Source organism: Phascolarctos cinereus, unplaced genomic scaffold (assembly GCF_003287225.1).
Source record: "Phascolarctos cinereus isolate Bilbo 61053 unplaced genomic scaffold, phaCin_HiC Scaffold_9;HRSCAF=440, whole genome shotgun sequence".
In the NCBI taxonomy this organism is placed as follows: Eukaryota; Metazoa; Chordata; class Mammalia; order Diprotodontia; family Phascolarctidae; genus Phascolarctos; species Phascolarctos cinereus.
In genome coordinates, this window is record NW_027556402.1 from 17651121 (window position 1) to 17674447 (window position 23327).

The 23327-nt window shown below is 40.4% G+C and overlaps 1 protein-coding gene across 1 annotated transcript; it reads left to right on the forward strand.

Moving 5' to 3' along the window:
• Positions 1-820: 820 nt before the first annotated feature.
• On the forward strand, positions 821-23002 carry LOC110209799 (albumin-like). The gene is given in 18 exon segments (XM_078148108.1): positions 821-951; positions 2176-2233; positions 3872-4004; positions 4335-4525; positions 4527-4544; positions 6096-6228; positions 7550-7570; positions 8823-8905; positions 12794-12923; positions 14662-14876; positions 15893-16025; positions 16640-16689; positions 16691-16735; positions 17998-18136; positions 18467-18690; positions 20067-20199; positions 21240-21315; positions 22838-23002. Coding segments are annotated over 17 exon segments (1827 nt in total). The 5' UTR covers positions 821-872; the 3' UTR covers positions 21282-21315; positions 22838-23002.
• Positions 23003-23327: the final 325 nt, after the last annotated feature.

The window sequence follows — 23327 nt, forward strand, 5'->3', positions numbered from 1 at the left end:
CTTCAGTCTCCTGAGGGGAATCTCAGCATTTGCAAGGTCACCTAAGGTGCCACCTGATCAGGGAGCTTCAACCTTTGATTTGTATCTCAATATTTCCCAGAGCATTATTACTATCAATCATTTCAATTATTTTCTACTATCATTTCTAAGAAACACAAATGAAGCCAAATAAAAGAATTAAAGTGAACTTCAGAAAGGGCAATTGCTTTTGAGGGTCTGGCCTGAGACTGATAATGCAAACTTCTTGGACATCTAGCTGTATTCTAGATGCTCTAGATACTGCTCTCTCCATCTGTTGCATTCTGGGCCATATGGGGACTTCAACTCTTCCTGAGTAGAGGTAGGAATGAATGACGTGGAAGAATTCTAATCCTTTTATTTCAGTAACTTTCCCCCTCCTCAGATTTTCGTTGCCATTAGGTAAGTTCAGCAGGGCAAATTGGGTTTCCAAGGCTCATTTCTGAACTTAGGTCTGCAGTTCATTCAACTCTCCAAACCTGGCTTCCAGGTTGGTTAAAATTTTACTACTGCCACAACTAAAATGTTCAAATGGGAATCTAGGATAAAGGACATGGTACTGGATAAAAAGTGCAAATAGTTTGAATCCTTGTTTAGAACTTGATAAGGTATTTTACATAAGTTTAATGAATTTACAAGGTCTTTTTGAGAAGGCAGTTCCAGATGGCAAACATGTGCAAGGCATTGGGCAAACACAGTTTTAGCAAGAATAGTCTGAATTTTGAAATCAGTGGGAGGAAATGAAATGCAAAGTTAATAATCTACAATTATTGGTTAAAAAAAGTATATTAATCCATTTTCCTCTCAACATCCTACCTTCTTTCCTCCACCGATTTCCATAAAGTATTGACAAGATGAAGTGGGTCACCTTCATTTCCCTTATTTTCCTCATCAGCTCTGTTCATTCCAGGGAAATCGTCCGTCGAGATGCACGTAAGAATCTTTCTATTCATGTTCTCTTTTGATGGAGAAATCAAGGCTAAAGATTGAATCTTTGGGGATTTGTGGTCCCATCATGTGTATTTTCCTTCAGCAGTGAAAAATATTCATGAAGATGATTGTATCTATATAGTGTCAAAGAAGTCATTAGTCTGTCTAATATTGTCAATGACCTAGACAGGATAGTTTCTGTAACCTTTTTCAGATGGAGAAAATGTAGCCACCATGACTTCTTAAAGTTGTACAATCCCAAAGAAAGAAAGGAACGTATTCCTCCCACCTCCTCAGCTATGACATCATCAGCTCTGCCTCAGCATACAGAAATCTAGAACCATTAGATAAATTGTATAATTAGAGTTTGGGTTTAATGCACTTGCATTTCAGAGAGACCTCTCATCACTCCTCTGAAGGAGGTATAGAAGAAGTAACCCTAGTTTGGCAGCTAGGTGAATAGAGTGCTGGGCCTGGAGTCAGGAAGACCTGAGTTCAAGTCTGGCTTCAGCCACTTCTTATTTTCTATGACCTTGGGCAAGTCATTTAATCCTATTTGCCTCATTTGCAAAATCAGCTGGAGAAAGAAATGGAAATCTGCTTCAATATCTTTGCCAACCCACCCCCCCAAAATAAAGCAAAACCCATGAAGGGTCATGAAGAGTTGGACATGACTGAAAATGACTAAATAAACAACAAAAATTCTCCCTTAGATTTGAAGAGAAAATAAAGAAACTGCAAAGTTCAACTGGTGGTTCAAGACGTATCTGTGCCAATCAACAATTCTCCAGGTGTTATACTGACCTGAGGTTGACTAATCTGCAGAGATTTGTCTGTGCTGGCAGAGGCATCATCTTTTGAGTCAAATGAATACATAAACCATGCCTAGGTGGAGGAGTGGTTCTCCACCTGGTGGTTTAAATATCTATCTCTATCTCTATCTCTATCTCTATTTCTATCTCTATCTATCTCTATCTCTATCTCTATCTCTATCTCTATCTCTATCTCTATCTCTATCTCTATCTCTATCTCTATCTCTATCTCTATCCCTATCTATCTCTATCTCTATCTCTACTCACACACACATACGCATATATACATATATATGTATATATGTATGTATCTAGCATGTAAATATGTATATATGTATATATGTATACATATAAATACATGTTTAAATATATGTATATGAGATGTATATCTCAATGTTGTATATTTTACTTCTAGATAAGAGTGAGATTGCCAAACGATATAGAGACTTGGGTGAAGTGAATGTGAAAGGCCTGTAAGTATAATTATTGAAAATTTAAATTCATGTTTTCCATGAATATTGATGTGACATTATCCCTTTGTACTTTACGTAGTGATTCCCTTTCTCCTCTTTCTGCCACTTCCCCTGTGGAACACGTTCAGTGGTCATTGGGTTCTGGCTCAGTAGCTAATTAAAGAGCTTTCCAACATCTCCCCTAAGAAGCCCTGCTGTCACTTATGGCTGGAAGTAGGCACCTCTTAAACTTTGTTTTTTAGGCAATTGGGGTTAAGTGACTTGCCCAGGGTCACACAGCTAGTAAGGGCCAAGAGTTTTGTCCGAGGCTGGATTTGAACTCAGGTACTCTTGACTTCAGAGCCAGTACTCTATCGACAGGCACCTCTTATTTTCACATGGTTACCAGGGATGGCAACTGAGCATGCTATTGTTATCCCTATTTTTATGGACAAGAACATTGAGGCAGATCATCCTCTGGGTCACAGTCTAATAATTGGTGATGTAATCAGTGTCAGAGGCAGACTTTGTGCTCAAGTCTTCTAGACTGAAGGTTCTAGATGTCTAATTGAATTGACTTCAGTTACTCAATGATCCTCTTACATGTACTTGGCTACTTTCTACATAGAATGATTTTTGGGGGTTAGGAAAATCCTCTTCTCCCTCCACAAAATACTCATGCACTGGCTAATGCTTGGAGTTCTACCTTAAGATGTGATCTTATTTGTTTAACTGTTAAAATACAAGTGTGTTTGGGCTAAACACCACTTTGAATATATCAGTCACTTAGCAAGTAATGTGACTAGAGCTTCTGAGAGCAAAGTTTGTATGCGATTGTGAGGATCAAATGAGATAAAATCAGTAAAGTGCCAAGCACAGTGCCTGGAACATAGTAGGTGCTATCTAAATGCATGTTCTCTTCCTCCACCTTTGGTTAGAGCAGTGAGGAAGACATAGTATACATTGATCCTTATAGAATGAATGACTGAAAAAGCATGCATTAACCACTGTGCTAAGAGCTGGAGGTATACACAAGTAGAAAAGCAAAGAAGTCCTTGTCCTCAAGGAGAACCCATCCAGGAGAATGCAGCTACAAGGCAGATGGAAAAAAATCCCATGATCCTTAGGGTAAAATAGCAAAGTACATGGTAAAACTGCTCTTTTAATGACATTTCCACTGCTAAGACCATTTTCTGTTTCTGGTCTTGAGCCATTTGACTTTGGCAAGGACTTTGGTGATGAGAATTTTCCTTTCCGAGTCTTCAGTAGCTGTGGCTGCTGAAGAGGTGGGGGCTGCAAGCAGCCTCAGAGACAGCTGTCATAGTTCATCTCTGCAGAGTCAATCCCCTTGATAATGGCTATGGGGACGTCAGAGTAGAAGCAAGACATGTCTTTAGAAGGGTGCTGGGCTGTCTCCACCTGGGTGTGAGTGGAGGTGTGGTGGTGGTGGTGGGTCATCCGTGAGGCACATGCCACCCCCGTCTTTCTCTCAGGATGCCTTGGTACTCTAGTCAAGTTGGCATGGTGTGGATGGTCCTCTAGCCAAGCTGGAAATGGTGTGGATGCAATTGGATCTTCAGTATGGCAAACACTTATGAGGGGATTTTAATGTTTAATTTCACCTTTTCTTTCAGTAACCATAAGAACTCTTTGTTTCAGAGTGTTGATCACATTTGCTCAGTTCCTCCAGAAATGTCCATATGAAGATCATATAAAATTAGTGAATGAAGTCGTGGAATTTGCAAAAGGCTGTGCTGCTGATGAGACAGCAGAAAATTGTGACAAATCCCTTGTGAGTAGAGACTCTGTGGTTGAGTTTGACCTTCTCTCTTCATTTCATTTTAGATAGGAGATCAGAGTCAACAATAATGTGTCCCACCATTTCTCTCTTTGTTCTTGGACTTCTCACCAGTCCAGAACTGCTCCCTCTTGTTAAAAAATGTAAGGAATTGTTCTGAACTAAGAGGAAGTCAAATGATTTGAGGGGAGCAGAAGACTGTCAAGGCAGCTGCCTCTCCTAACTCCTTGTCTCATGAGTCTTGCCCCAGTCAAATAAGGAAGTCCAGTATTTCCAGAGCTTTAAATGGGTCCATGACTAACCACGTATTTTTTTCCCTCCTAGCACCAACTATTTGGCGATAAGTTATGTAGTCTGCCAAATTTTCGGGAGAGGTATGGTGAAATGGCAGATTGCTGCACTAAAGAAGAACCTGAGAGAAATCAATGTTTCCTGAGCCACAAAGATGACCACCCAGACCTCCCTAAAATCGAAGCCGCTAATGCTGACACTCTTTGCCACAACTTCCAAGAGAATGCAAAGAGTTCTGGGAAAGTAAGTGAGATCAGAAAGTGAGTGTAGGGGCTGGTGGGTCAGCATAGGAGCCAAACAACCCTGGCACAGGTCATAGTACTAACTGTATGGGACTGAGGGAGAAGGGGAATAAGCATTCATGAAGTACCTAGTATGTGCCGGGCCATGGGCTAAGGGGTTTACAAATATTCTTTTATTTGATTCCCATAACAAATTATTTAGATGTTGGTATGATTCCCATTTTATGGATGAAACAACTGAGGCAGATAGAGATTATGTGACATGCCCAGTGCCACACAGCTACTAAGTTCTCAGGTTTTCCTGCATCCAGACCCCATGCTTTATCCACTGTGCCATCTAGTTGGAAAGGGCAAGTCATTTAAGCTCCTTGGGCCTCAGTTTCCTCATCTATGAAATGAGGGAGTAGGATCCGATGATCTTTGTGCCCCTCTGTAGCTCTAGAATCCTGTGGTCTGAGTGCCCCAGCAGCCTGGCAAAGACTACTGTTATTGAAAAGTGGCCAGTCTGCAGAGATAGATTGAGTTTGCCTGCTTAGCATTTCCTATGCTCAGAGCAAGATTTACATTTGGGGTCCTACGGGTGGTAGACTCAGAGAAAACTGAACATATTTGTAGCACTTTGATCAGTGTGGAAACAACAGCATTCAGCCTTGAGTTAGCAGGAATACCTTACTTCAATAAGAAGATGCTGGGTCTTGGTGAATGACTCCCTATGCATGGTCTTCCCTGAGACTTCTGCTGCCTCTCAGGGGGACTGTGTCTTCACTTGTGAAGCAAAGTGGCTTTTACATCATTTGCCCTCGGCCTTGGTGGTGGGGTTTGCCACCTCCTCCCCTACGAAAACATACCCCTCCTCTTCCCCATCTCTTTCACATCATACCCTCATCGTGTCCTCTTTGAAAAATAATCGTGTAAACTAATTCACATTCAATTCTTTTTTTCCACATTCAACTCTTAATAATTGAATTCTGTTACCCTAAAGGTGTTTTCTTTAGAAAGAGGATTCTAAGAGATACAATTCCTTAACCTCAAGGAGTGAATTTGTAGTGAATAGTGAAATATTCTGTGTACAGCAGGCCAGTGAAAGAGATGTTTTGAACGTGAACTTCTTTTGAGTCTCCTCCAATCCCATATATTTTCACTGTATTTCCAAGCCTAATGCTGGTTAGTACATAAGCAATTTAACTGTGATACTTATGGAAAACAATGTCTGTCTGAAATACTTTTGAGTCTCTCAGTGAGAATAGTATATGCTGTGTAATTTTTCAAATGTGGAGAGCATATTCTCCTTAGAAAAGACATACAGCTTGTTTTATGAGGATAGAGAATATTAACGATGTAATATTGCATAACATAACACACCAATTCCTAGATAGAACTGAAAGAATGCCAATGAAATCACAGCTCCAAATTAGAGGGGGCAGCAGACGTCAAATTTAGTTAGGTTCAGCTGAGAGAGTAAACTTATCAATTGATGTGGGTACACAACTGAAGACATTTATTAGTGATAGCTATTCAAAAGTGACCATTTGGTTCTCTTTGCCAATTTCAGGTACCTGTATGAAGTTGCCAGAAGACACCCGTACTTCTATGCCCCTGCACTCCTTGCCTACACTTTTCAGTACAAGGATGCAGTGGGAGAATGTTGCCAGTCTGCTGACAAAGCCACGTGCCTCCAAGAAAAGGTATTTGAGAGGCAGAAGGGGCGGGGGGAGAGAGACACACACATACACACACCCACACACACACACACACACACACACAGAGAGAGAGAGAGAGAGAGAGAGAGAGAGAGAGAGAGAGAGAGAGAGAGAGAGAGAGAGAGAGAGAGAGAGAGAGAGAGAGAGAGAGAGAGAGAGATAAAATCAGTGTGGAACCTGTCACCTGGACCCAAGAAGTCCCATCTTCCTTACCATGATCGTCTATCAGAACCTTCTTGAGTCCTGGTCCTTGGCTTGAGAGGCAGTGTGGTACAGTAGAGAAGGCTCTTGGGGTGGGTGGGGTGAAGTGAGGAGCGTTTGGGTTGAGGTCCATCTCAGATGCTCACTAGCTGTGTGACCCTCTGCAGGTCACGTCCTTTCTCCCAGCCTCAGTTTTCTAATCTGTAATCTGAGGGGGTGGTACTTGGTGCTCTTTCCTGCTCTAAGTATATGACCCTTCCTTTATTCCTCTTCAGTACTGTCCTCACTTCTGTGAAGGGGAGGGTGATAGAGTCTGCCTCTGTGTTGCTTAAACTTTCCAATCCCCTGACTCATTTCACTGTTTTGATAATGCAATTGAGAACTTCCTGCATCCTGGTGTCAGCCTTATGTGTGTGTGTGTGTGTGTGTGTGTGTGTGTGTGTGTGTGTGTGTGCGTGTGCAGGCATGAGAATTTATATTTGTGGAATAATTTGGAGTGGGCAGAGTCTACTGTAGGCAGAAGAGTGAATTGTGCTGCAGGTGAGATTGGGAACATTAGGTAGGGCTAAAGATGGAGCTGCTGACATAATTTTGTTGTTGACTAGTCTTTTTCAGTCATGCCTGACTCTTTGTTGCTCCATTTGGTGTTTTCTTGGCAAAGGTACTTGCCAAGGTAAATGCCAAAGGTTTGCCATTTCCTTTCCAGCTTATTTTGTAGATGAGGAAACTGAGGCAAACGGGGATAAGTGTCTTGCCTAGGTTCACACAGAGTAAGTGTCAGAGTTGAACTCATGAACATGAGTTTCATATATATATATATATATTTACTTATATATATTTATTTATATACAGTATTTATATACTGATTCTTCATTGTGCAAAGTATCCCACTGCAGTAACATTTCCAAGTAAGCTCTCCCCCCAAAAGTTCCTCCCCTCTCAAAATATACCCTTTGGCATTTTTTTTTAACTTTTAGGCAATTGGAGCTAACTGACTTGCCCAGGGTCACACAGCTAGTAAGTGTCAAGTGTTTGGTCTGAGGCCTGATCTGAACTCAGGTCCTCCTGACTTCAGGGCTGGTGCTTTATCCACTGCACCACCTAGCTGCCCCTTCCTTACCTCTTTGTCACCATACTCTCAGCCAGGTATCTTCTTAAATAATCTTTTAAATTAATTCAAATTCAGTTCTGAATTATTGAATTTTCTTATCCTAATAGTGTTGTCCTTCCAAAAAGAGAGATACATTTAACCTCAAGGAGTGACTTTGTGGTCAGTAGTGAAATTTTAGGTGCTCAGTAATCCAGTGAAGGAGATGTTTTGAATGTGAACTCCTTTTGGCTTCCACACAAATCCTATGCATTTTTACTTTATTCCCAAGTCTAATGAGAGTTAGTAAATAAGGAATTTAACTTTGATAGGTATTGAAAAAAATTTCTTAAATACCTGTGAAACTGTCTTTGAGAACAACATATACTATATAATTTTCCAAACGTGGAGAGTATATCCTACTTAGCAAAGATATATAGATTGTTCTTCAGGATAGAGAATGTTAAAGATGTACACTGCATAGAAGAGCACAGATGGAGAGGTGGGAGGGACCTTGGAGATCCTTATGTTTACTAATTTCATGACAGGGGAGGAAACTGAGGCCCAGAGAGATTCAACATTCAATTAATTGATGACTGTGCTTGTGGCTGATTGACTTGATGATTCACACATCATGTTAATGGAAATGAAGGTCCTAGCTTCAATTCCAATCCACCAAGCAATTATCAATCCCCTATTAGCTCCCATTAAGTTCCTACCAACACCAAGAGAAAACTCAAAGTATCCTCTGTCCTCTTGGATCATAACGTATTACATACTGGTGAGATTATCATTGACCATTCCTAAATCTGAACAACTCCCTTTAATTGTGTCACCATGGTCATAAGAAGCGCCAGGAAAGGGGCCATTAAGGGCTTAGCTGAAAAAACTATCACCACTACTGAGAAAAGGAGCCCAAGTGCAGTATCGACTATTGGTTGTGGCGCAAAGCTATCTTCATATAATGGAGGATCTTTTAACCTTTTTTTGTGTCATGGGCTGTCTAGTGAAGTTTATGGGCCTTTCTCAGATTCACGTCTTTCAGTGCATAAAAGGAAATATGTAGGATTAGAAAGGAAACTAATAATATTGAAATACACCTATCAAAAAATCTCTGTCTCTATTTCTCTCTCTCATTCGTGGAAGTAATTCAGGTTAAACTCCTTAAATTTTGAAGAAAATGTTGAAGTAATTTGTGAGGACTTTGTGGGGAATTTATTTTTCATATTAATGAAAATAGAAATTTTTTTGAAAAAAGTGATTTATTTTTTGTACAGCTTCCTGCTTTGAGAGAAAAGTATTATCTGCAGGTGCAAGACAGAGATATCGATGCTCCAGTTTAGACAAGTTTGGAGAGAGAGCTGTCAAGGCTGGGTAAGTCTCTAAGTTTCAATTGCCTAAAAGACATTGTATTTGCTGTAGAATCAAAGATGGGAAAAGGCCTAAGATTCCAATATCTCTAGCTCCACGAATTTCTGTTGTTAATTTCATGATTTGTAAAAAAGTAAAAAAATTGTTACAAGTGAAATTCAACAAAAAGGTAAACCAAGGCACTTGCTCCAGCTAGACAACAATTTATTATCAGGGCATTAGCTATTAGTAGAATGGGTCTAATGACAGCCTCAATTAGCCAAAAGATGAAGAATTGAAGATGCAAGTCATTTTTATAAGCAGAGAACAAAGTAGAGAACAGAGTAGGTGACATCATGGGGTTGAAGACAACGATTGGTTACATAGCTGAAGCACAGGCACAATATCACCGATTGGACGTTGGAAATGAGGGCAAGCAATAGCTCCTTTCTTCCTTCCTGAGACTGAGAAAATTTCATGGTCGAGCCCACTTTCAATGTTAAAAACTAGTGGTCCAGACTTCTTTGTATAGTAAACCAGACATGATTGAAGGAAAGCCTGCCTTGTGTGCATGGTCATCCCCCAAGGGCAGCAGAAACCCTTGAGGCCATAATAGAACAGTGACTAGCAGCAGAACTGTATTTCTAAACTGAAGTCATTCATGTTAGTGTATTTCTGCACTAAATTCAGAGACAGAGAACCACAGTTTAGTCAGTTACAGGACAAAATCAATATCTGGCAAATAAGCTCAATACAAAAAGATACAGAATCAACATAATTCTCACAGAATTGAACATTTCCTATTTGGTCGTTTCAGTAAAAGTGGCAGGCGTTTCCATTCCAGTTTTATAAGTAAGGTCTAGAAAAGGTTTATTTTTTAACTTGGAGTATTAAAGAGGCTTTTTGGGAGGGTTTCCCACAACTCCACTCTCCCTTCATCCCTGCTTGATGCAGATTGACGCTTCAATTCCTCCTCCTGCCATATTGGTGAGGAGGTCTGGTTCTCTCTAACCCTCTGGCTACCACTTTGACTCACACTGTAGCCTCATTCAGCCCAGCTAAGCCCTGATTTCTCTCTCTCTCTCTCTCTGTCTCTCTGTCTCTCTCTGTCTCTGTCTCTGTCTCTCTCTCTCTCTCTCTCTGTCTCTGTCTCTGTGTCTCTGTCTCTCTGCTCTCTCTCTGTCTCTCTCTGTCTCTCTTCTCTCTCTCTCTTCTCTCTCCTCTCTCTCTCTCTCTCTCTCTCTCTCTCTCTCTGTCTCTCTCTCTCTCTCTGCCATGTTGGTGATGTAATCGGGGTTAGGTAACCTGCCCAGGATCACAAAGCTAGTATCATGTGTCTGAGGCTGGGTGTGAACTCAGGTCCTCCTGACTCCAAGGCTGGAGCTCATCCACTGTGCCACCTAGCTGCCCCCTGATTCTCTTTTCATTGTAAAAGTACTCATCCATCTTGGGTTTGACAGCCCAAAGCACTTTGCCATAGTGGGGTCCCCACAGTACCCCATAGAATCTCTAGGTAACCATGTTTATTAATTGCTTGGAATTTGCAAAAAGAGTGATAGATGTGGCCAATGCCTTCTAAGACCATAAAAATATAATACCGAAGGCTGCTGTTAACAGCAAGGTTTGGAAAATCCTTTCTCTTCCCAAAAATTAATGAAAAGGAAGTATGGCAGAGTGTATAGAGTGTTGTCCTCCAAGTCAGAATGACCTGGGTTTAAGTCCCATCTGCTACACAATCATCATTTAACTATGGGCATATCACTTCACCTTTCAGTGGCCAGCCTAGTTAAGATTTGAAGATTATAGATGAGTTGCATTGGTATAGGGAGTTTTGACTAGGAGTTCTTTGTGCCACCAGAACAATGATAACAGAAATGTCAGGTTGATTATCCAAGTACTGTAGTTGGTAAGAGCAAGAGGCCTGACCCACTCCAATATGGCAGGAGGAGGAAATGGGTCATCAGCTAGAGGGACTGTCTGCATGAAGGAGCTTTCCAAGGCAGCAGGGGAAGATTAAAAACCATGTTGTGAAACTCTGAGGCTGAAGATAAACATTTGCAGGTCCTATTGAAAAGTTTGGAATGCAAATACTTGCCACATTGATTAATAGGACTAAAAAGAAGAGAAAATGTCCCAGAAGTCTTTGCCTTCTGGGAAGAAGAGTGACTTCAGATCAGTACTGATGCAAGTTCGTGGTAGACAGGTGATGCAATGGAGGTGCAGAATGAAATACATGTTCTCTGACACGGCCAGTATATTGCCTTGTTTTGCTGAGCTACCGTATGTACATATGTATCCCAGGGAAGGTTTCTCCTGGGGGTGAGGTAGACAGGGAAGGGGTAAATTAGTGGGTAGTGACAGAGATGCAAAAAAGGATCCTTTAAACACCTAAAAGAAATACATAGAAGCAAACAAAATGCAGGAGGGGACATAAACAGCACAATATTTGTTCATGTATCTTTCTTGTTAAGTGCATATATAGGGATAGGAGGACTGGGCCAGTGATTTCATTGGTATAAAGAACTCTCAGTTAAGGAAACTTCCTTGACTAATGTAGGCTGGCACCTTCTCCGCACCTTCTAGTCTTAGAGAGTTGACCAGAAAAGTGAAAGGTTGAGTGACTTGGTCAGAGTCTCTAATATACACATATGACATATGTCTATGCACATCTATATGTGAGTAAATGACTTGGAAAGCAGATTGTGTAGCAGAAGCTCACAGGTATTTTTTAACATATAATCTTTCTTTGTATAAAGTTTATTTGTGTTGATGATTGTTAAAGTTCTAATGAAATAGAACAGAAAAAAACACTTGGTTATGGTCCCTGCCTCTGCAGCTGGTTAGCTTTGGAACCTTGGGAAAACCCCTCTGCCCCTTCAGTGTCCTCATCTGTAAAACAGACATCACTCCAGCGGCATTACTTTGGATTGAGGGACTCACATGGCAGTGCTTTGTAATGAAGAGGTGCTCTATCAAAGTCAGCTGCTAAGTCAGCATGCACCGGCCCAGTCAGAGCTAAGGGACCTTTCTCTACTCACACCTACCCCAACCACTGTGTCCTCCCTTGCCCAACTCTCCCTCTTGTGGGACCCGGAAATAGTTTCCTCCTTAAGGAGAGCAGTCAACCTCTTGGTAAGCGTTCCATGCAAGTATTTCCTGTGACTGAATGAAAATAATAGAAGATGAGGATTTTTTTTCTGATCAAGTTCTGTTGTCAATATAGGTTAGTGTATGTATCTGGATGCCTAAGAAGTATTGTGAGAGACTCAAAAGTCAGGATTCTCTGTTGCTGGAGGTCCTTAGAAGTCATGGGAACATCGCACATCCTTTAACAGGTTTTGGTGCCAGATGGCCTGGAGGGGTCACAGAGTGGCTAGTTTCAGAAGACCTCTCTTCGCTCTATGATTAATTATATTGAAGGACTAAATGGTTAACCATCCTGCCCTTCTTTACTGATCATAAACTTAGAGTACCTTGTAAGTGCTTATGCTGGCATTGAGAACAATAAATAATAGCTAGCATGTATATTATGCTTTTAGGTTTTCAAAGTGTTTTGACAAATATTATCCTCAATAGCTGGACCAGAAGGTAGATGCTATTTTTCTTCTTCCTATTTTGCAGATGAAGAAATTGAGGCAGATAGGGGTTAAGTGATTTGCCTAGAGTGATGCAGCTAGTAAGTATCTGAGGCTGGATTTGAACTGGTGTTCCTCGCTCCAGGCTTAGGTAGTGATGGTGTCTGTGATGATAGTTCAGACTCAGCACTGATGTTATATTTGGCTGCACCTCCGAAATACTTCCTATGTGTCAACTCATTCAAGAATTTCATAGCAGTTTAAAAAATGATTTCCAGGAAATTTTTGTGGAAGTTTTAAATGCTAATAATTTACCTCTTGTAAATTTTCTTCCTAGACTCGTAGCTCGGCTAAGTCAGAAGTTCCCCAAGATTGAATTTGGTGAACTTCATAAAATAGTGGAAGATCTTACCAAGGGTTATAAGGAATGTTGCCATGGTGACCTGTTGGAGTGTGCTGATGATAGGGTCAGTATTTGCTGGTATTACCCCACATTGTTTTTGTATAAGCTTTTCTATAATGTACTGGTATGAGCCTTTTTTTATACCCACAAAGAAGAAATTTAGAATCAGAGGAATCATAATGAGTAAATTGGAATCTGTAGTTTTTTTCAGACCTCAGCTTATTGTGTCAGCCAGCCAGTCAATTGGCATATTTAAGCACCTACTGTATGCCAGGCAGTAGTCTAAGCTTGTTTCCCTCTCTATAGAAAGCCTTTTCTAATCTCCTCAGCCTCTCCTTTCTTCCAGCAGAAAATTACCACATCTGACTTGTATATATTTCTACAAAACTTATGTATATACTTGTTACCTTCCTGGATAAATGTGAGCTGTTAGAGGATAAGCATTTTTTGCCTTTGAATTCCTGAGGGTGTAGCATAGTACCTTACAAGTGGAAGGCACTTAATTACTTGCTGCTGTATAAAATAAGGGAGTTCCTTAGCAAGATGGTGAAGTACCGTAGAGAAGGTTTCTTGCTAGTGTTCTTATTGCTTCTCCCCAAGCCCCTTTTTAAGAAATTTTCATACTCCCTCTGATTCCATGGTTTGTATCACTTTCAAACTCTCTCTATTACTTCCCTTAACAAAATGAATTTTTATAGTATCATTAGTATTATTTTTGTTATTATCTTGAAAAAAAACACACTAATTGAGGCTAAGGTCAATATTGCTGTTGGCCAATTTGTCAGACAGTCAATAAGCATTTATTAAGCACCTCCATGTGCCAGATACTGTGCTATATACATTGGGGATGCAAAGAAAGACAACAATAATCCCTGTCCTCAAAAAGCTTACATTCTGGTGGGAGGAGACCACATGCAAATATATAATGCATATGGAAGGTATACTTAGAGTACATGGGAGGTAATCTGAGGAGGGAAAGGTCTTACAGCTGGAGGACCTCTTCATCTATCTTAAAACAGCCAAGGATTCTGAGATGCAAAGGTGAGGGGGGCAGAGCTGAGGCATGGGGGACGGACAGTGTCCCTAGTTTGGAGAGCTTATGGAATGGAGTGAAGTAGAAGAGTAGCTGCAAGGTAGGAGGAGGACAGGCTATGGAGCAGTTTGAATATCAAACAGAGAAGTTGATGTTTGATCCTGGAGGTACTAGGAGTCGCTGAGCTCACCAAACAGGAGAGTGACGTGTGTAGACCTAAGGCTGGGAAAAATCAGCCAAGTGGAGGATGTATAGGACTGAGGAGAGACTTGAGCTGCACCCAAGTATTGAAGTGCAGGAGAAAGGAGGGAGAATGAACCAGGGGAGGTTGACAAAACCCAGTAGAGTCTGGACAGGGTGATTCATCTGGTTGGGTTGAACTTCAAAGGAAGACAGAGAATGCAGGTGGTAAGGTAAGGGTCTTAAAGTGGCAATGAGGGGGCAAGGAATCCCCTGTCCCCATTCTCTCTTGGCTGTGTGTGTGTGTGTGTGTGTGTGTGTGTGTGTGTGTGTGTAACATGTAAGAATGAGAGAAGGGACATCCCATTCTGAAGAGAGCTTGGGCAGGGATGAAATGTCTCCAGGTGAATGTCAGTTTTCTGAGCCTGCAAGGATATGGAAGGAGCTCGAGAGGAAGGAGTGCAAGTGAAGAACAATTTGTTAAGAATAAGGAGGTCTAAGGGCATTGTGGAAGGGATAGGCAGAGTTGGATTGGAGTGCTTAGACTATTGAGCCTTATGTTGAACTGCTTCTATCTTGTGGCTTGTAGGTGGCTCTTTCTGAGTACGTTTGTAAGCACAAAGATACAATCTCCTCCAAACTCGGAAAATGCTGTGACAAGCCTGTAATCCAGAAGAGCCAGTGCATTGCTGATCTGGAGAATGATGACATTCCTGCTGACCTCCCTAACTTCCTTGCTGAATATGTAGAAACCAAGGACGCCTGCAAAAACTACCAGGAAGCAAATGAAGTCTACTTAGCCCAGTAATGAAACTTTTAATCTTATTCTTGTGTTCCTTTCATATGCTTGATGCCATTCACCTGATACTGTACTTGCTTCACAGTTGTAGAGCTGCTGGCTACTCCTTGCCTTGTCCTCTCCCAAGCATTTTAGGCAGAAATAGAGACGAACATTCTTCTCATGTCTTATGCTGTACTTAGTGATGGGATCCAGGCTAATGACTCTGGGACTCCAGCTCAATTGTACCTCATCTTTGGCTCCATACAATTTACTCACTTTCCTTCAACCTCAAAAAGAGACCAATGATGGCAAGAAATCATAATTTCCTGGCTTTGTCCAGAGAAGACAGATATCTGGGAACTTGGAGACAGTTTTGGACATGTGCTGGCTGCAGGAGTACAGAGCACTGTAAAATCTCCTTTTAGCCCTGAAACTACCTACTTTGTGGCCTTGAGACTTGACAAAAGTATCATTCATTAATTAGGGGAGAAAAGGAAACTTTGTTCTCTGTCTGCTGAGCTTTTCTTTGTCCATCCATGCATCCCACCATATACTGATCCATCCATTCATTCACTCTCATTCATAGAACAAATACGTGTTGAGATCCATATTACTCTCAGTGTTCTAAACAAGGCATTGTAAGGGATACCAAGAAGCATAAGATAGAATGTTAGCATTCCAGGAATGTACAGACTAATTAAGAAGGTGGTAGCCATCCAGACATGTGACCACTAAGCAAGAGTAGAAGGCGGTATGGAGTTAAGTGCTATAAATGTGGAATTGGGAGATATGTTTCTGGTGTCCTCTGGACTTAGAGTAGCGTTGCATAGAGCTGATGTTTTGAAAAAAAGGAAAATTTAACACCATCTGGTGAATCCACCAATACAAAGACCAATAGGCAAAGTTAACTCTACACATTTTATCTCAGAAGTTTCTGTTGTAATTTCACAAAATTCATGGAACCTTAGGCCAGAGGAATAATGCTGGGGCTGATCCTGTTCCTTACCATGCTCACATGTGTTTGGTCTTCATTCTTCAGCTATCTGTATGACAGTGGAAGAAGACACCCTGAGCTTGCTGTTACCACACTGCTGAGGCTTGCCAAGGACTACGAACACACACTTGAGAAGTGTTGTGCCACAGCTGACCCTCCTGCTTGCTATGCCAAAGTGGTAGGTTTCTCATGAGATAGAAAAAAAATCAAACTACTCCCCTGGGATGCCATATGCTCAGGATTGCTTGATTCGGAAATGATAGCACAGTACATAAAAAAGAGGAAAAAAAGTACAGTCTTATGAATGCTAATTGGACCTTACCTTGGGACTCTTGGCTCATTCTGGGCTTTCAAATCAGGTTGTTATGAACAATGTTTCAAAGAATTAAGAAGAGTTACCCTGGAGATGGGAAGGCTGCAAATGAGACTCTGTCAATCTAGAACAGCTCTTTGAGAAAGGAGAAAGTTTTGCTTGTCTTCATTTCCACTAAGACAGAATGAGAGAAAGCATTGTGAGAGGTGCAATAGAAGAGAGACTCAATTTAGCCCGGACAGAAGAATTTCTGAGTTGTCCTGAGCATGAGGGTCATTAGGAAGTAGAATTGGAATGTCCACGTACAGAAGTCTTGAAAACCCTCGTTTGATCTTTGAGGTGTGCTTTTGCATGAAATGAATGAGCTGGATGGAATGACTGCTGTGGGCCAATTTTAATATGATTTCTAAAATTGGTATATATGTACATGTGATGTGTCTACAGGGGACGTGCTCCAATACCATTTTATTTTCTTTCAGGCTGACGATCGGAAAGCTGTTATTGAGGAGACAGACCATTTAACCAATAAAGTGTCATATTTTTGAAAGATTTGGAGAACATGGTTTTGAACTTACGTGAGTGGGACCTTGCTGCTTGAACAGTTTTGAATATTTAAGGTTTAATAGGATGGAAGGTGGTGGTTGTAGTTTGCCCTTTGTTCTTGAAGAGGACCATGACATCAGAAAGATGATGCCATGCCTTGCAAATGAATTGGAGTTAAGTGAGGCAGGGCTGTTCAAAGTCACCAACCTCACTTTGTTCTCCAGAGCCATCTGGGTTCAGTGGGCAGGCATAGATCAAGATAACTAGAGATGGCCCAGCAGGAGAAAAAGGCAGTCTCTTGTAAAAGGCCATAAAACAGAAAAACTTCATCTTTCCCTTTCAAAGTGGTATATAAACCTGTGGTTTCTTTTAATGATTTGGAGTTGAAAGGGCAGCACTTGGCCTGTCTACTGGTTTGCTACTACTCATAGAGTTGGGTAATGGGGCAGTGAAGAGAGTGCTGGGTTTGGAATCAGCACCACCTGAGTTTGATACTGGGTTCTGACCTGACTCTGGCACTTGCTAGGTGTGTATTCTTGTGCAAATTAGTAGGACTCAGTTTCCTTCTCTGCAAGATGAGGTTGTTGGACTCAGTGGCCTCCAAGACCCTTTCCAGTTCTAAATCTGTGGTCCAGTGTTGAACTAAATAAACTTCTTTGGCATGGAAAGCTGAAGCTTTAAATGTGATGTGATCCAGTGCTAAAAAAAAAAACAACAAAAACAAAATATGAAAATCTATGGAAGGAAGCAACAGAGCAGGGAATGCCAGACTTGTTCAGGCAACCATGAGGCTTGGGACCCCATCTGAAGTGTAAACAAAATGATTCAGGACAAATAAATGATTGGGCTACTCTTTGTAATGGAGCATAAACTCGTAGAATACCAAGAGGTGGTAGAGAGTAAATAGTTACATATGTTCAATGTTTAAGAAAGACCCACGTATGACAGATTAATACTGGGAGAAATTGGGATATTTGGGAAACTTCCATCATTGAAAATGTGAACATCATTGAGGGGATCAAGGTAGCATCACAAAATGTCCCTGTCACCACTATGCAAAAAATGGTGTTGGGAAGAATTAATGAGTGGTGGAGGTCATGACAGTGGAGAGCCATAGAGATAGAAAAAGGGAAGGGCCATTTTTGACTGCCAGGGATGGTCAGTTTAATGATTTCAACTGACTCTGAGTAAGTGTTTATTGCTTCACAAGTTTTTTAATGCTATTATTATTATTGTTGTGGTTTTACTTAAAGTGATTCTTTGACTACAACCATTTGGAACATTGTAATTACAGAGCGCTGGCCGTTTATACCAAGAAACTACTTCCACTGTCAACCCCAACAATTTTGGGCCTTGCACATCAGTTTGGAAAAGTCGCCAGTAAATGCTGTAAACTCAGTGACCAAGAAAAAGTGGCCTGTGTTGAGGGCTATGTGAGTTGTTTTTTTCTTTGCTACTTTAATGCTACTGTTGTGAGTTTTTGCCTTAAGATGACAATAAATAATTTTGTGGCAAAAGAGTGCCCTTTATAAATGTTGGTTACTTCTCCTCTTAAGCAGAGCACCTAAAAATCCCATATGAAAACCCCTTTATGGATCTATTTAAAAAAAAACCCCATATTTTCAAAAGGGTTAAATTGCTCATGTAACTGAGGCTATGAGTAAGGGTGGACTTCAATATAACAGTTTAATTTAGTCCATGAAATACTAATGTGTTCACCCTACTCGTGTGGTGAATTCACTCAATTTTTCCTTTTGCTTTAGGAGGCTATTTTATTTGACAATCTGTGTCGCCTTCATGAGAAGACCCCAGTGAGTGATAGAATCACCAAATGCTGCACAGACTCGTTGGTGGGCCGCACTCGCTGCTTCACTGCCATGGGAGATGATGACACATATGTACCCAAGGCATTTTCTGCAGACACATTCACCTTCCATGCTGACCTGTGCACACTTCCTGAAGAGGAGAAACAGAACAAGAAGCAAAGGTCAGGAGCATTTGGTCTCCTGCATTCCTCAAACTCATTTGCTTCCTCCTTGAGAATGAGAAAGACATTCTGCTGACAACACGAGCAAACCTTTCTGCTTTAGGGCGAGAATCTGTCAGGGAAAAGAATTTAGAAAGTGATTCAGGTGCAAGTCACTCAGAAGAAACTTGTGGGGTAAATGGTTGTAGTTGAGTGGTATCTAATACCAATGACTGCTATTAGTATTTATATAGATTTTAAAATTTCCAAAGTACTTTTATATATATTATCCCCTTTGATCTTCACGACAGCCCTGAGACATAAGGGTTAATATGATCCCCATTTTACAGATGAGAAAACAGAGGCTTAAAAAGATAAAGCAACTATCTGAGAGTCACACAGCTAGTGAGAATCTTAGGCAGTTTTTGAATTCAGGTCTTCTTTTTTTTCCTTTTTTTTCTTTTTTCCCCCTTTTTTTTCTTTTCTTTTCTTTTGTTTTCTTTTTTCTTTTTATTTTTTTTATTTTTTTTCCCCATATGCTTTTGAGTTGAAAATTTTTTCTCCCTTTTTCTCCCCCCCCCCAAGACGGTGCACAATCTGACATAGGCTTTACATTTACATACCCATTAAACATATTTTCACATTAGTGAAGTTGTAAGTAAAAATTAAAACCAATAGGAGGAACCACCAGAAAGATGAAACAAAATTTAACTTAAGGTAAAAATAAGTGAGAGCGATCCGACTTCCATAGTTCTTTCTTTGGATGTGGACAGCATTTTCCATCCCAAGGCCTCTGGAGATGTCTTAGATCCTCGTAATGCTGAGAAGGGTTCAGTTTAACATTCTTAGTCATTGCATAACGTGGCTGCTATTGTATACAAAGTCCTCTGGGTTCTGCTCACTTCACTCAGCATCAGACCATATAAGTCTTCCCAGGTTTTTCTGAAGTCAGCCTGTTCATCATTTCTTATAGAACAATAGTGAATTCAGGTCTTCTTGACTTCAAATCCAGCAGTGTATCCCCCCATGGCACCTAGCTATCCATCTAAGTCTACTGCCATTCAATAGACAGTCAAACAGAGAGCTAGGTCACTCTGTAGAGGATCTGTCATTTTGAATAATGCAAACTAAAGGACCATCTCTCTCTGGTCAGATGTGATGAAGCCCATGGTAAGATGTCTAGGATCCCTGAAGGGGAAGGCAGGAAAATGTCCCAAGGTGTCCCTAATGCCTCCAAAAGGATCATCTTTACTCATGTCTTTCTCCAAACTTCAGGCTTCAATGTCAGGACCTCTCCTCTGAATTGTGACCTAGAACTAAGGCCAGATGAAACATGATTGGTCAACCTGCTTGCTCCTTGACTTTCATGGGCATTTCTGTGTTTTTTCTCATTCCAGTGCACTGGTGGAACTCGTGAAACACAAGCCCCACATCAGTGATGAGCAACTCAAGGGTGTAATTACTGATTTCACTGCATTTATGGACAAGTGCTGCAAAGCTCCCAACCAGGAAGCCTGCTTTGCTGAAGACGTATGGACTTCTCTTTTCTTTTTATTGCATTTACCTTTGGCAGTCTTTGGTGATGCCTCTAATGGGGGCCTGGCCAGGAGTACTTAGGTGCCACCACTGGTCATCCTTAAAGCAAGAGGCTATTCCCTTTTTGCCCTTGACTAAAATATTCCTATATGTCCATTGAAAGCTCGGTTTGTGTTGTGCATTTGTAGTTTTCTTTCACTTGTCAAATGGTTATCAGTCTCCCCTGTCTCCTATGTGTCAGGATGAATGAAAATCATGCATGTGTAGCATTTGAGGCATGCATAAGACTTAGTGGTAGAATTCCTTTAGCTGGCCATCTTTTTGGTTGTAACCCAGCTGTAAGCTGTGCCTGTGCACAGGTAGTGAAACAGCTCCAATTTTCACCCAATCACTGAACCCAGAATCTTAGGGATGGAAGGGACCTCAGAGACCTTCTAGGTCAGGGCTTCTTAACCTTTTTTAATTTTACAGACCTTTTTGGTAGCCTGTTGAATCCTATGGCTTCCTTCTCAGAATAATGTTTTTGAAAACACAAAATTAAGTATACACACGAGTGTCAAGGAAACCAATCATATTGAAAAACAATTTCCAATATTAAAAAAATTATGAACCCCTGATGTATTCCAATCTGTACCCCAGAATTCTCTCTTTTCCCTACCTGACACTGTCATCCAGACTTCACTGGAAGACCTTAAGGGAGAAGAAGTCACTGCTTCACTCTTTAACATCTTCCCATTGCTCCTCCAGATTTTGCTACCATCTAGGGCCCAGTGAACAATTCAAAACTCTCTTTCACCAAAGAATCTTTCCTATAGTTTCAACACCAGATGAATATACAGATAGGCACCTTTTCCTCGAGCAGGAAGCTAACATTTCAAGGATGTTTATGCACACATATCTTCCCATGTCCTTTGATTGGAATGGTTTTGTATATTCAAGGGCAATGGATAATGCTCAAAGAGCCCCCTTTCAGGGATCTTAGTCTTGGACACTCTGGAATCTTTCCCACAAATCTGTGATTTCTTTCCATGCAGGGTCCCAAACTGGTTGCTTCAGCTCAAGCTGCCTTAGCTTAAACGCCAGATGGCCACGCCACCACTACTATTTCAGGTAACTCTCTTTGAATATTTCATTGGCAATAGGTTGATATGTCAAGTATCTGGGATTTCAGTTTTGTGGGACCACTTCCACTGACACATTTTACAACTCAGTTTAAATGATTGAAGATAAACATCAGAAGTTGGGTACCAATCCAAATCCTGTTGACTCAATGTCCAGCACTGTATACTGTGTTGCCTGGCGTATGGGTAATACTGGGGCATGAATTTAAGTCTACACTCCCAGGCTGCCTTAGTCGAAGGGGCTGGTGATCCTTGAGAAATGATCCCTCTTAGGATGGAGGCTGAAGGGGATCTCTTTTGTACTGAATCTTACTATTCTTGATGTGAGGTAGCATTGTATTAAAAATGCAAGGCAGGTACATATGAAATCTATTCAGGATTTCTCACCTCAGGAAGAAAGGACCCACTTTATATTTCAGATCTTTACGGATAAGTTTTTTTTTTCATGCACATGCTAAATTCATCAGTACTTTTTACTTTTTTGGGGGATTCCTTCAATCAAACCACTATCTTTTAAATAAGGAGAGACCTCTTTATTGAGGAAGGATGACTATATGCATGGAACATAGCATGTAGAATTGGACTTAGTAGATGTGTTAATTTAGTAGAAATTTCTTTTTAAATTACTCATACAAAGAATATTTCTCTAGCAAAGGGTGGAGGCAAGGATATATTAAGAAAAGTAGGTGATGTAAAACTTTTAAAAATCAGTGTGCTTTTTGTTTTTTAAAAAGGGAGGGTGAAATATTTAAATATTGTTTTTGCTTAATAATTTTAAAAATCACACTTATTGTGCATGCCACTTGATTGAGCAATACCATTAGTAGATCTGTATCTGAAATAGATTTTATCACAAGGAAAAGGACCTATTTGTACAGAAACATTTAAAGTAGGCCTTTTTTTTTGTGGTGGCAAAGAATTGGAAATCAAGGGGATGTCCATCAATAGAGAATGATTGAACAATTTGTTTATGATTTTGATGAATATTATTACGGTATAATAAAGAACAAACAGGATCCTTTCCTAAAAATCTGGAAAGACTTACATGAACTGATACAAAGTGAACTGAGTAGAACCAGGAGGGCACTGTACTGAGGCACAACAATGTTAAGTGATGTTCTAATATGAATAACTTTGCTCTTGTCAATAACCCAACAATCCAAGACATTTCCAAAGGACTCATGATGAAAAATGCTATCCACCTCCATAGAAAGAACTAATGGAGTCTGAGCATGCTATTTTTCACTTGCTATATTTTTTTATGGTTTCTTTTTTTGGTGGTCTGTGTTTTCTTTCCCAACACGACTAATAATTAATATGTTTTGGATGATTGCTCATGTATTATGTCAAACTGTCTCAGAGAAAGGTGAAGAGAGTAAGAGAGAAAACACGTAATGCAAAATTTTAAAAAAAGTGAACGTTAAAGTGATTTTTGTATATAATTGGGAATAATAAAAATGTAAGGGATTCTTAAACCATTTTTGCTTAACCCAATTTTTTTCCCCTTCCAGTTGACCAGTAGAAGAAAACACAGATGAAATTGAGCCCACAATTCAGCATTTATTTTGTTTCTCTGTTGGTGTCAAAACAACAGAGTCAAGAAAACATCAATTTTGCCTTAAATTTTTTATCCCTTCCCAGTGTCACAATAAATAATAAAGAAAATTTTAATAATGGTGGCAGTTGTCTAGGGCTGATCTTTCTATGGTGTGTGATGACGACTTGTACCAGAGGATGTTACCCTCCTAGATCTGTAGATACCTGAATTAGGCTTTCTCTCCCACCTTAAGCAGTTTTCTCCAGACAAAGATCCTCAGCTCTATACTTGCAAATTCTTGCACATCAACATTAATTTTGAATGAGTTATAAGGATATGTTTTTTAGGTTCTTTTTTCCTTTTTAATTAGATAATGTGTCTAAAATATTGGTATAAGTTCTGGTACCTGGTCAGTAGGCAAGTTCTAGTTACTAGATATATTAACAAATACCCTCATCAATATT